The sequence below is a fragment of the Rattus norvegicus genome, chromosome 6 (assembly GCF_036323735.1).
Source record: "Rattus norvegicus strain BN/NHsdMcwi chromosome 6, GRCr8, whole genome shotgun sequence".
Lineage (NCBI taxonomy): Eukaryota > Metazoa > Chordata > Mammalia > Rodentia > Muridae > Rattus > Rattus norvegicus.
In genome coordinates, this window is record NC_086024.1 from 45,189,138 (window position 1) to 45,202,124 (window position 12,987).

General features: G+C 48.2%; 1 protein-coding gene across 15 annotated transcripts in view; it reads right to left on the bottom strand.

The window, feature by feature from the left end:
- Positions 1 to 12,987, bottom strand: part of Greb1 (growth regulating estrogen receptor binding 1) — a 152,685-nt gene that overhangs the window by 19,849 nt on the left and 119,849 nt on the right. For 13 of the 15 annotated variants that reach the window (XM_063262293.1, XM_063262292.1, XM_063262295.1 and 10 more), the window contains 7 exons: positions 12,810 to 12,946; positions 9,658 to 9,997; positions 8,498 to 8,613; positions 6,935 to 7,131; positions 5,958 to 6,062; positions 3,861 to 4,489; positions 1,191 to 1,293 (listed from right to left, as the gene is read on the bottom strand). In XM_063262293.1, coding sequence (XP_063118363.1) covers positions 1,191 to 1,293; positions 3,861 to 4,489; positions 5,958 to 6,062; positions 6,935 to 7,131; positions 8,498 to 8,613; positions 9,658 to 9,997; positions 12,810 to 12,946 — 1,627 coding nt within the window. Of the gene's footprint in view, positions 1 to 1,190; positions 1,294 to 3,860; positions 4,490 to 5,957; positions 6,063 to 6,934; positions 7,132 to 8,497; positions 8,614 to 9,657; positions 9,998 to 12,809; positions 12,947 to 12,987 lie in introns of those variants that run through there. The other 2 variants (XM_039113142.1, XM_063262303.1) reach the window with 2 other exon arrangements.

Here is a 12,987-nt window from a genome sequence, read left to right on the forward strand (position 1 = left end):
CTGGTACAGTCTTCTGCTGCTCATCAAGGTTTGCTGGCTGAACAGCCAGTCAAAAAGTCTAACTGGTCCAATTCCAATTGCATGATATATTGATATCATGTATTATGGTGAATGTGTACTATAGAGAAAATCATAGGTGCCAATCTAAGTATTTGCCATATACCTGGGCAGTAGACATGACCACAAGGAGGAAGGAGTTTACTAGATCTTTAATAGGTACTTCATACCCCATGAAAGAGGAAGTATCCATATTTTGCAAGAAAAAAAAACTGATGGAATAGAGTAGTTAAAAAAGCGCCCTTTCAGGTTTGATTAAGTGTGTTCAAATCTTGTCTTTATCACTGTTCTATCTAAGATGATGGACACTCAACAGCTCCTAGTGTGAGAAAACCACAGAAACCACAAGCTGAGGACTGAGTGGGAGTACTGGGTTCAAAGTTTTTCCTGGCCAAGCTCAACCTCAGACATTGCTCACAGGAGTTTCTCTGATATCAGTGTGGTGCAGCTGGTGAATGCTGCACGGCAGTCAATTCCCCCTACACAAGGGCACATGTTTATTTGCAGGACAAGGCCATAGGAGGAAATAAGATACATCCTGGGCAGGATATGAGGAGGAAACAGTGAGCTTTACTGTCAGCACAGGGCGTGTGCAGAAAGACGCTTGCCTTATTCCAATCAAATCTACTCAGCAAATGGGACCCAGACACCTCCTTCTCCTAGTTTCTACAATTCTTTCTCCTCCAAATGTTGTCTTAGATATATGGTTGCCTGAGCTGGGGGCCCCTCCCTGATGAAGACTTCCACATGCTACAGGCCACAAGCTAATGAAGCCCAGTTCCTGCTTTGGTACTGCTTAGCTGAGCTCCTAACATAGGAAGTCAATAGCCCAGCTCACAGGGTTGCTGTATTGAAGAGCAAATGGAGATAGTATTCATCACAGTGTTTGACGCATGGAAAGTACTCAATAAGTAAGTGTGGCATTAGTAACTCTATCCGTAGGAAATTCTCAGAAGTATCATTCTGTATTGAGGGGAAAAAAGTGACTACAAGAAAGAAAAGACCCTTGGGATAAGCCATACTGTGAACCTGAGAGTCCATCCTGAAAGGGGGAGGGAGACACAGTTACCAGGATCACTGACAAAGGTTGAAGGATATTTGCTCAAGCCCAAGGGTCACCAGACACAACTCACCGGTATTGATCTCTTCTTCATCGTAAACATCCACTTCTGTCAGCCGAATCAGCATCCTGGACAAGATACTGAGGAACTGCAGGTAGGCACCCGTCTTCCCAATCTGTGAAGACACTAGAATCAGAGTCCAGAGACAGGAACACCAACTAGAACATTCTCCTACCTCCTGCAGTCTCACTGAAAGGCACATCATAGAAATGAGAACCATGTGGACATGTGGATTCACCAATGCACTGAACAAAGCAAGGATGTCTGCTTAGATCTGCCTTCCAGGGGCATGACATGCGTGCATGCATGTGTTTGTCTGTGTGTGTACCCACACTAAATAAAATTATTAAAAAAGGACCAATGATCAATGGTCACATTCAGTATGTTCAATCTTATTATTGCATTTATGTGTGTTCATGCATGTAAAGTCCAGAGGTCAACCTTGGGTGTCATTCTTCAGATACTATCTACCTCATTTTTTAACTGTCTCTCCATTGGCCTCAAACCTGCTAATTATGCTAGGCTATCCCAGGGATCCTCCTGTCTCCACCTCCCCAGCACTGTAATTACAGGTGTGAACCCCAGGCCTGGATTTCTATGCGGGTACTGGGGCCTAGAACTGGGGTCTTCATGCTTGCATGACAAGCACTTTGTTAACAGATCCAGCACCCCAACTCTATTTTTTCTATTTTTCAATTAGAAAAAAATAATGTATAGTCACTTCAGACAATGAGAAAACTTACAGACTGACAATAAAATAGAATACTGCTGATCCTGCCTCTCCTCTGAAGATAATGAGTTAGAATCAAGCCTTCCCAAGACGTGTTCATATACAGTGATTTTTTTTCCTAATTGATAAGACATTATGGAGGGGGTAGGTGTGTATTATTCTGAAAGTTGATTTCAAGTTATATTTCTTAGAGAAAGTTCATTGGCAAAATAAAGAGACCTCCTAACTTTTCTATGGCTGAATGCTAGGATACAGGTGTCCCAAAAAGTGTTCAGCTGAGACTTAGCCAAGGGCACTTTCATTCTGGATCATGTCTCATCAGTATGAACAACACTAAAATGAGTGGTCTTCCACATATTTTACGGATTTGGATTTCTTGGGATAGGTTCCCGGCGCTGAATGGAAAGACAGTACATGTTCAACTGGTAGTAAAACAGACAGAGCAGTCACTGTGCACTCTGGCATCAGTCAGGCAATACTCCAAGCCTCTAACATCTCTAATTGGGAAGATCAAAATTTGCTGTGTGTCAGGAGATGTTTGGACAAAATGTGGTCTCAGGCATGTGGACCTGAGTCTTTTCTCAGTCCCTGACCTATTCTAAAGATCACACCACTCTCCTCCTCCCCTGCCCACCACAAGGGACACTCAGACCCTTGGGGCTCTGTGTGTGGGTGTTTCCGTCTGTGTGTATGTGCATAAAAACAAGACGTCAATATTGGGTACCTTCCTCAATGGCTCCCCACCCTACTTTTTATCCCAATCTCTTGCTGAGCCTGGAGCTCACTAATGCAGCTATCCTAGCAGATCAGTGCGTCCCAGGAATAATAGGTGTTGATGTCACACCCAGCTTTTTATGTGGGTGCTGGGAGCATGTCACTGTGCTTACACAGTGAGCACCTCACCAACAGAGCGGTCTCCCAGTGCTGCTTTCTGTGGATTTGTCAGGTAACGTGATCTCTGAAGGATGCACAGTGAACTGATAGCAAGCGGAGTCCAACTGTCCATCACCAGGTCACGAGAACCTTCCAGCACATACTGACACTTGGCATCTAAGTGCAAAGGTATTCAGAGACTCTGATGGTGAAGGTCGAACTCAACATAAATTCCAGGTAGCTCCATCCAGACACCTTCTTTATGCCCCACATAGGTAGGGTAGAAAACGGGGGTTGGGCAATGGGAAGAACCTGGCAAGGGATGGAATGTTAATGGCATCCTCCTCACTGTCCTGCTCACTCTGGGTCATCAGATTCTTCATTGTCACACTAGTTTTAATTGTCAACTTGACACTGCATAGATAAGTCTTTTGTTGCTGTTGTTGCGTTGTTGTTGTTGTTGTTGTTGTTGTTGTTGTTGTTTGAGACAAGGTCTCACTATGCAGCTCTGGCTGTGCTGGAACTTACTATGCATTAGTCTGGCTTCAAACTCACAGAAAGCCACCCACCTCTGCCCCACTCCGCCCTCAGTGCCGGGGATTAAATGCATGAGCCACCACACCTGGCTGGCCTTTGAAGGACTGATTAGATCAGGTTAGCCTGTGGCCACATCTGTGAGGGTTTATCCTAATTATGTTAATTGACATAGGAAGACACAGCCTTTCATGGGCACCATCGTTTCCTGGGTGTGGTTCAAGAGTGGCTGAGCACCAAGCACAAATACGTACAGGCCTCTGCTCTTGGCTGTGGATGTGACTAGCTGTTTCAAGCTCTTGCCTGTGGCTTCCCTGCTATGGTGGATTGCCACCTGGAATCGTGAGCTAATTTCTTCCCTAAGCTCTTTTGTGCCTGGGTATTTTATCACAGCAACAGAAACGAAACCAGGATATCCATGGAAGCTACACAAAGTGAGTACATGGCCCTCAGCTCCAAGACTGTCCTGGGGGATTGTGGGGGTGTGAAACCAAAGATGACCCTGGAGGCCTGGCCTGTGCAGGGCCAGCAGGCATAATACACACCTGAGGTGGCCCACTGAGCAGCAGCCTACGTGGGTGGAAACTGTCCACACGGCCTTCAGCTCTGTTGCCGTAGTCCATGTGGCTGGGCCGGGGCACTGTCCACTGCCGGTAGTAGAGGGACTGTTCAGTTGACGTCATCATCTTGCTGAGGAGGGGGCGGAAGGAGCTGGTCCACATAACCGAAGGGGAAGGCAGGAGGGAGGCAGACTTGGGCAAGCCACTGCTGTCAGTGGACAGGAGCATGTCATACACGAGCTTAGGCAGGAAGACAATGGGTGGCTGCCGGCAGGCCTTGGCCATGGAGCACTGAGAAGCTTGAAGGACTAGCACATTGGCAGTGGACACCGTGCATGTGGATGATGCGCCCGAGGAGGAGGAGGACAGCTGGGAGGATGGGGCGGCTGGCACCTGCAGGCTCCTCCGTCCAGTCCTGAGGCTAGAATCAGGCTGTGGGACCAGGCCAGGGCTGTGCCTACTGATGACTGTAGGTCCCTGACTCACTCGGAGCCGCTGTATCTCCCCAGGGGCCCTGCCCTCCTCTGCAGGGCCACAGGGTGGAGATGACCGGGCAAACTCTCCCTGTGGAAGTCCTGAGGGCTGAACCAGGGACTCACCATAGAGCACCGAGCCTGTAAGAGAGGATACGATCATAGGCATCCCAAAAACAGCCTGTCAAACTCACAGCTGCTCCTGTGCCCGACCCAGGTATGCTGGGATGATTTAAGGCAAAGCTGGTGGGCGTACATTTAGCCAACTTGCCTTCCACAAACCAATCCTCCCTCAGCCATGGAGCGCCACGCTGATGCGAAGGGTGTGCATATCTGTGGGGCAGACCATTCACGGCACCTGCTGTCATTCTTGGGTTTCTAAAGCAAATCTGCTAGGTCCTGAGCTCTCCCTACCCCAGACCACAGACCAGTCTTCCCTAATCTCAGATAGGGAACAACACAGCCTACATACCCTTGAGCTTCTTAGCCTAGAATATTCCCTACCCAGGAACACCCCTTCCCCTGAGTCACTACACGGAGAGGACTATTCTGTGGAACCTGCGATGAACAACTGCCCTAAATCTGTCCTACATGAGAGACAACACGAAGGAGTTGCTGTGACTCTGTACGCAGAGAGGATTAACACAGCACTGGTGTTTACAAGCACAGAGGAATTTAGTTTTGTTCTGTTTCAATCGTATTTCTTATTTGGTTTAAGCAGTAATAGATTTCCATAAAGCATACATCCTTAGTTTTATGTGGACGATGACCACATGACCACTGCTTATGACCACTGCTCCCCAACCCCACCACCCTGATTATTTTGTTTGGCCTCAAATGTCCTCCGTAGCTGAGCATAGCTTTGAACTTTTGATCCTTTTGCCTCTGGGTGTTGGAATTACAGGCACGTGCCACTATGTCTAGTTTATGTGGGTCTGAGGATTGAATCTAGGGCTTTGTGCATGCTAGGCCAGCACTCCACCAACTGAATGGCATCCAAGCCCCACAGATGACATTTCTTAAGGGCAGAGTTCAGGCTGAATTCACCTTTCAGCACTCAGATTACACTGAATGGCCACTATGGTACACACTTTAGGCAATGTTATTTCCTGCGTGTGAAATCTTGGATGAGCTCAGAGACCAAGGATCTGTTGGGGTTGGTGCCCACATGAGACTTTACTCCTAGTATCTCCTTCTGGGTACAGCATTGTGAGCCTCATTGCTTCTCTCATGAAGTCTCCTATGTTCACTTCCTTGCACACCTGCTCTCCCCAGACAGTATCCTTGAAAGCAATATCTGTGAATGGGACACCCAAAGAGGTGCATCCACACGGCCAGGACACTATGCCCCACTCTGCAGCCAGGGACAGCCTCGTTCTCTCCCACCAGCAGGAACAGCCGGATGCTAGAGTCCAATCATGTCTTCAAGGCTTCAGATGTCTGGTTTAGTTCTAGGCTATTCTAGAGTCAGTTCTAGAGTATTCTAGAGAGCCTGTTCTCACAGGTCCTGACTAGAAGCCTAGACTAAGTAGACACCCCTGGGTGCTTTCTTCCCAGTCTCTGAAATCGGAGGCAGTCCCGTATGTGATGTTCCCAAGTGGAGGCTCACCAGACGCTTTGGAAGAGAGAGATGAAGATGCGGAGTCATGGGAGTGGGAACGTTCCCTCTTCACAGGGCCCCTCTGCTCTGAGGTGGAGCCTGCTTCAAAACACCCTGAGAACACAGAGGAGTCACCGTCCCTGAGCACCCTGGCATCCACGAGTCTCTCTCATTCATTCACCTGCTGCCATTTTAGCCCCTCCCCCACCCTCCACCCCGCCCCCAATCCCGCCACACACACACCATACACTAAATACCACACTGCACTCTTAGCAAGACTGAGCTTACAACAGAGTTAAGAACAGAACAGGAAGAAGTGAGTCAGGTAAGGCCAGTGAGTGCAGTCACACCACAGGCTACAGAGAAATGGAAAAAGTTAATGTCATGGTTGCAGTCATGCTAAAATTAGCCACCACCCAAAAAGTCGTGGGGAGAAGGCCTTGCCGTCTTGTAGGACAAGCTGCAGCCAAGAGGAACTTTGGCCTGTCATGTCTCAGCGCCCAGTCAGCAGGCAGAGGAGTAAGAGGCCTTTACACTCATTTCTTTGACCTCTGTACCGGCAAACTCACAGCTTCCATTTCCCCACTGTACTATGGCCTAAAACCAGATACTACTCTTATTTGGTATATCATATTAAAAATATGGCACGAGACTCCTGGAGATGCTCCCGCCTTGGTCTCATGAACTTCAACAGTGTTTAGCATAATGGTGGATGAGTTGATTTCCAACAGAGGCAACAAGTGGGGGAATCTACTGGCACTGAAACAAAGCATGAATGTGAACCCTAAGAAGTCACCACTTTCTTCCTATTCTTTATGAATTCTAGTTCATAGAAGAACATAAAGGATTCCCATGTTCCCACACCACCAAGAATGACAGAGCAGGGAGAAAGGCAGAACCCTAACCTTATAAGGATGTTGTCACTTAGCAGATACCCCAGGGGGTTGTGAGGTAAGAACACCTAGGTACAGCCAGGCCACCCTCACCTTCTGTCCCTGCCTCCTCATCTTCGTCTGTGCTACTCAGCTTCTCCCCGTCACTCTCCAAGGCCTCATTCTTGGGCCCCTTCTCCAAGGGGATATCGTTGCTAACAAAGTAGGCAGCCAGACCCAGTTCCTGCTCCAGGGCTGTCCTCACCAGGCAGGAAGAATTTATTAGACGCAGGTCACAGTACCTCAGAGACCTGGGGACGAAGAACGTTTTCATATCCATCACATGCCTTCCCAACCCCCAGGAGGTTCTGCTGCTAGAGGACGGAGCAATAGAGCCATGCCTGCCTCCCTCTTTAGACCACAGTGCTCAGATACATGGAGAGGCTTATCATGAGCTCATCACATCAAAGCCAAGTTCACACTAAGTCTCAGAGGGCACCTAGCAGGGATCTACTCCTGTGGGGCATGTAATCGAGATACCACTGACTATCAGGTTGGGCAGAAGTGAGGACTGAACCTCAGCACTGCAACTTCCCAGAAGGGATGGAAACTCTGACAAGATATGCAGTTTCCCAGAGGCTCTGATTTTTTTTCCCATTTAGATGAGACTGAGTAGTCATCAGGACCTATGTGTACTGTTAGAGACTTAATGTTGGATATTCAACTAAGCCATCCACACTCAGTGTTTCCCTGGGGTTGTGCTGGAAGCTAGGAATATGACAGCAATGGAATCAGACATAGTCACTGCTATGAAAGCCTTGTAGGAGGACAAGTGGCCTCCTGTCCTCAGTGTGTGCACCCTAGACAGTGAGAGGAGTTACTCAAAGGTCATGTGCCTGTGGTAACTGCAGAGACACAGGAAGGTTTGAATGAGAAGGGTTTCCACAGGCTTGTCTATGTGAATGTTTGTTTCCCAGTTGGTGGAATTGTTTGGGAAGGATTAGGAGGTGTGTCCTCCTTGGAAAAGGTGTAGCACTGAGATTGGGCTTTGAACTTTCAAACGCTCTCTCTCATTTACAGATCAGATGTAAGTTCTCAGCTACTGCTCTAGTGAAGTTCCATGCCTGCCTACCTGGTCATGCTTCCTTCCGTGATAATGATCACAGGTTAACCCTGTAACACTGTAAGCAAGTCCTCAATTAAAAGCTTCCTTCTATATGTTGCCTTTGTCATAGTATCTCTTCAACAGCAATAGAACACTAAGAAAGACATTTACTCTTTGTACTCAACAACCTACTCTTTCTGAGTGGCATCAGAAATTTCCTCCCCCAACCCCAGCTCCCACCAGTCACCACAATGGTCAAGGGAGCAGGATAACTGGCCCCAGTTCTGGGGAAGATGGTCACAATCCTACACGAACTGTCCCCTCTAATACACAGAGATTCCCCCAAACAGAGTTCATTTTCCCTTAGTCTTCCAAGTCCCTACTCCCATCCAATAGTATCCTCCAAGAACTGGGAAATACTGTCCACAACCCAGACATATTGCTCTGAAAACCCAAATATGCCACCTGTGCTGACTGGAAGTGTGAAATTCTTTACTTGGGATTGGACAGTGGTAACACAGGATGTCCTCCCAATCTCCTCAGGACCCCAGGGGCCCTGATTCCTGACTTACCGTGGCAGCGACTCCCCATGAGGGTCCATCCCACTGAAGATCAGGATGCAGGGCAGGCCCTCCAACTCCAAGTAAGTCTGAGGCCTCCATTCTGCATCCTCAATTTTCTGCCACATCTGCAGACATGAGAGATGTGAGTGAACGGTCACAAGGATCCGAGTACACCACTGTGGGCTAAATGCACTGACCTGTGCTGGTGAAATGACTCACCCCTAAAAGCGCTGGTTGCCAAGCCTTATGACCCGAGTTCAGTCCCCATGACCCACTCGGTAGAAGGGAAAAACCAATTCTCAAAAGTTATCTCCTGAAGTCTACATGCATCCTATGATATGTGCACACACACACACACACACACACACACACACACACACACACACACAAACCAACAAACAAATGAGTGCAGAATAAAACATACCAGCCAGACATTCAATTGTAAAATCCACACTGGCCTCTTCCTAACTGCCTGGCTCTAGAACACTCTGACTTCCATCCACTAATGGGTGACCCTCACAATCCATCTCGTATACAAAGGAAGAGATTGGGTCTGCATGTGTGTGGTGAGTCACTGTGTTTTCAGCTGGAGAGCTTTGTTCTGTTCCCATCTGTCTCCCGTAGCAGGGTGTATGAGAACATCTGGAAGACAGTGGGTGTCCCAGTTGTCTCGGATATCCCTCTTGTGTTCTCTAGTGGTGCTGACTGTGCCTACCCTTCGCAGCTTCCAACTATTTGTTCTTTCAATCAACTCTCTCTACCCCTTCTATATCTTCTGTCATCTATGTGCTTAATAAGAGCCTACAGGTGACCAGGTACTGTGCTTGACTTTGAGGGACCAAGAGCTGCCCTTCCTTCACCACTTGCACAAAAATAGAGGCACTCTCCCAAGTGTGAAATAGGATGGCTTCCCAAAAAAGGAAGAGAAATTGAGCTGAATTCTGAAGGAATAAGTATCAGCTAAGGGAAAGGGAGAGAAAAGCACCTCCAGAATAGAAAAATAACATGTTTCATATCAAAGGACTGATATGGAAGACATAGGGAGGACATAGGCAGCCTGGGACTGAGAAGTGGTGAAGCAACAGAGGAGGTGGAGGGGTGGTCACATCTCAGGGGCCTACTGCCACCCACCCCCTCTTGCAGCTCTTGCCCCTGAGTACAATGCCTACCTTGAGCTGCTTCACAAAGTGCTTGCCTACAGTGATGCCGGAGCTGGGGTGGCCCAGAATGATCTCAAAGTGTTCTTCTAGAGCCAACCGTGCCCGCACATGGGCCAGTCGCTCATAGGCCACAGCTGCCAGAGGAGAACAGGGCACGCGCAGCAGGACCATGAGCCCGTGGCCACAGGGGCACTGCTTTGGGGAGTTGAGGAGGTTCTGGGTGATCTCTAGGGTCTCCACTGATGTATGGTTCTTCATCTGTGGGAGGCCACTCACGGCCATCATGGCGGCCGCATAGTGCTGCACAAGAACAAAGGTCCTGATCACCGCGCTGTGCAGGCGGGGGAACCTGCAAGGAACACAAAGAGACCATGCCCATGACCCCAGGGCTGGCCATGCTTGCCACCCAAGACATAGGCAATTCCCAAGTTACAGATGTGACCGAAATCTGTCCTTGTTTTGTTTTCCCAGCTGGGAGGCAAAAGCCTAGGTTTGTCACTGTTGCTTCTGCTCATGCACTTTCACCCACTGGGCATGACATTCTTGCCTTACACCTGCACACATGCTTGTCATTAGCTCAGACACCTCACCCCAGAAGCTAGACATGATGGTCAGTCTCCATTGTCAACTTGACGAGATTTAGAACCAGCCCAGAGACACAGCATGTCTGTGAGAGGGTTTTCTCAGAGGTTTAAGTGATGGAAGAGAGCCATCCTGAATGTGGGTGTCACTGTCCCACAGGCTGGAGTCCTACTCAATAAAAAGAGAGAAGCATGCTGGGTAACAGCATTCATCTCTCTCTGCTTCCGGCCTGTAGCTGTGATGCATCCAGCTGCTTCACACTCCTCTGCCATGAGGGACTGCACCCTCAAGTGGTGAGCCAAAGTAATCCCTTCCTTCCCTGGCATGCTTTGGTCAGGTGCATCACCATAGCAGTGACAAAGGAAACTAGTACAGCTGGCAGTCTGTCCCAGGCTCCCACTAGAAATGGGAGAACACACAGCTGCCAAATGCCCAGAGGTGGGGACCGCCCTAAAGGCTATACTGGGGTCATTTAAATTATAGTGAGTTCTTAGAGTTATGACCAGATGTCTAACCTAACAAATGAATTACAAACCAGTACATAGACAGAAAGGGCAAGAACTCTTCCTTTGCTTCAGAAACCATGATTACCACATTGTGCCCCCACAAGGGCACCGATTGTTCCCATGACTACCCGGCAGTTCTAACCTGGGTGTCAGAAACAGATCCAAGGGAGATGGCTTAGTGGCTAAGATGCCTGTTGTGCAAGCATAAGGCCCTGAGTACAAATCTCAGCACCCACATCACAGCCAGATGCACCCACAGCTGGAATCTCAGTATTCCTATGAGCATGAGAACTCCAGGAAGCTCAAAGGTAAGCTAGCCTGCATATTCAGTGCAAACAAGCAAGAGACCATGTCTCAAACAAGGAAGAAGGTAAAAATAGACACCTGATTTTTCTCTGATCTCCAAACATGGGCACAGCACATCCATATCTGAATTAAGACACATTAATGTGCAAACACACACACACACACACACACACACACACACAGAGAGAGAGAGAGAGAGAGAGAGAGAGAGAGAGAGAGAGAGAGAGAGAGGGAGGGAGAGAGAGAGAGAGAGAGACCTAAGCAACACTGAACTAAACCAGGTCTCTGTATATGATCACTGTGCCTCACAAGAGAAATGAATGAACTAATGTCATGTTCATCCATGATGCTCATGGGAATTCTTCTAGCTGGAATAAGTCCTCAGGAGCCACACACAGTGCCGTGGGTTAGCCATAAGCAGTGCTACCATGTGCACTCCAACAGGGCAGCTAGCTTGCTACCTACCATTACTAATAGCACTTTCCCTAACCCCATGACATCACCTGCTCCTCCAGTCCAAACCTCCATTTCATGGCTCAGCACCTCAGTGACTTTAGAGGTTATGTGCATTGGAGAGACAGCCTGAGAAATGGACGCTGTGGTCGCAGGGAGGCATACTCAGCCCTGGGATTTTGACATGAAAGGTACTTTTTGCTCGGACTTTGGTGCATTGGACAAACAATACACAGAAATCACAAGAGTGATGTTGAAATGTCTTCTGCCTAAAGGACAAGTAGAGACTTCTGCTCCTGGCCAAGGTGGAGCGACAAGAATTAGCTTTGTTTCCCACAAGAAAGAGATACACAAAGTCATGTTTTCAAGACAGAACATATCAGACAGTGAAAAAGGTTGGTTCTGGGAGGAGGTGAACCCTCAGCTTCCTCCCAGAGTTTCTGAGATGGGAAGTGGGAAGCAGGCAAAGCTCAGTGGTCCACACAAGCTGGGGAGAGGTGTTAGAGCACTGAGGTATCTCAGGTCACAGAGTTCTAAAGATCCACAGGAATGAGCAGCGATAGGGCCAGGCCACACACACAAGTGTGTGTACACATGTATATGCAAGCACGTGGAAGCCATAGGTCAACTTTGGATGAGTCAACAACATTCCACCTTATTATTTTAGATAGGGTCTCTCAGTGAATGGGAGCTCTCCATTTGGCTAGACTAGCTAGCCAGCAAACCTCCATGATCACTCTCATCTACTTACTCACCCTAGAGTCAATGCACACTGCTACAGTCGACCTTTTACTGTGGGTGCTGTGAATCCAGCCTCAGCCCCTTTTGCTTGCACAGCAAGCACTTGATTTGAGCTCACATGTGGTTAGGAATAGCCACCTTTCCCACAGGCCACATGGAAGCCTCAAGAATTGAGGAAAGGTGTGAAGAATTTAAGAAGATTTTGCCTTAGTCATGAGCAAAGTTATGAAACAAGAGATTCACCAGCCAACAAACTTTAAACACAGGACCTGGAAGGTTGTAGCAACTTCTCAAATGCTTCACTGTATCCCAGAATAAAACTTATGGTTAACGAAGATAAAACAGACACTGAACTGGGTACGATCTACAATGTTCTGGAGTAGCAGCATGACAGAAGTGTCACCGACCCAAGGTGATTCAGATGCAGAGTCCATTTGATGGAGGGACTGGGTCACTGGAGAGGGAGGGAAGTGAACGCCCTCCTAGAACTTCGTGGCCCAGGTGCAAAGACTTCCACATTCCACCTACTCTTGAAGCTGCCAAGCTTTCTAGTAACTCTGAAGAGAAACATACCTTTTCCCCAATGCAGTGACCATGGCCTCAAAGGAGCTGTCATACCGGAGCAGAGGAAGACTGTGTCCTGACAGGGTGGAGTCAATAAACTCAGACAGCCCAAAGTACTTCTTACTCTCATGATACAGGTCCACTCCCTAAACAGAAAAGCACCATCACTCAAGTGTCACACTTACAG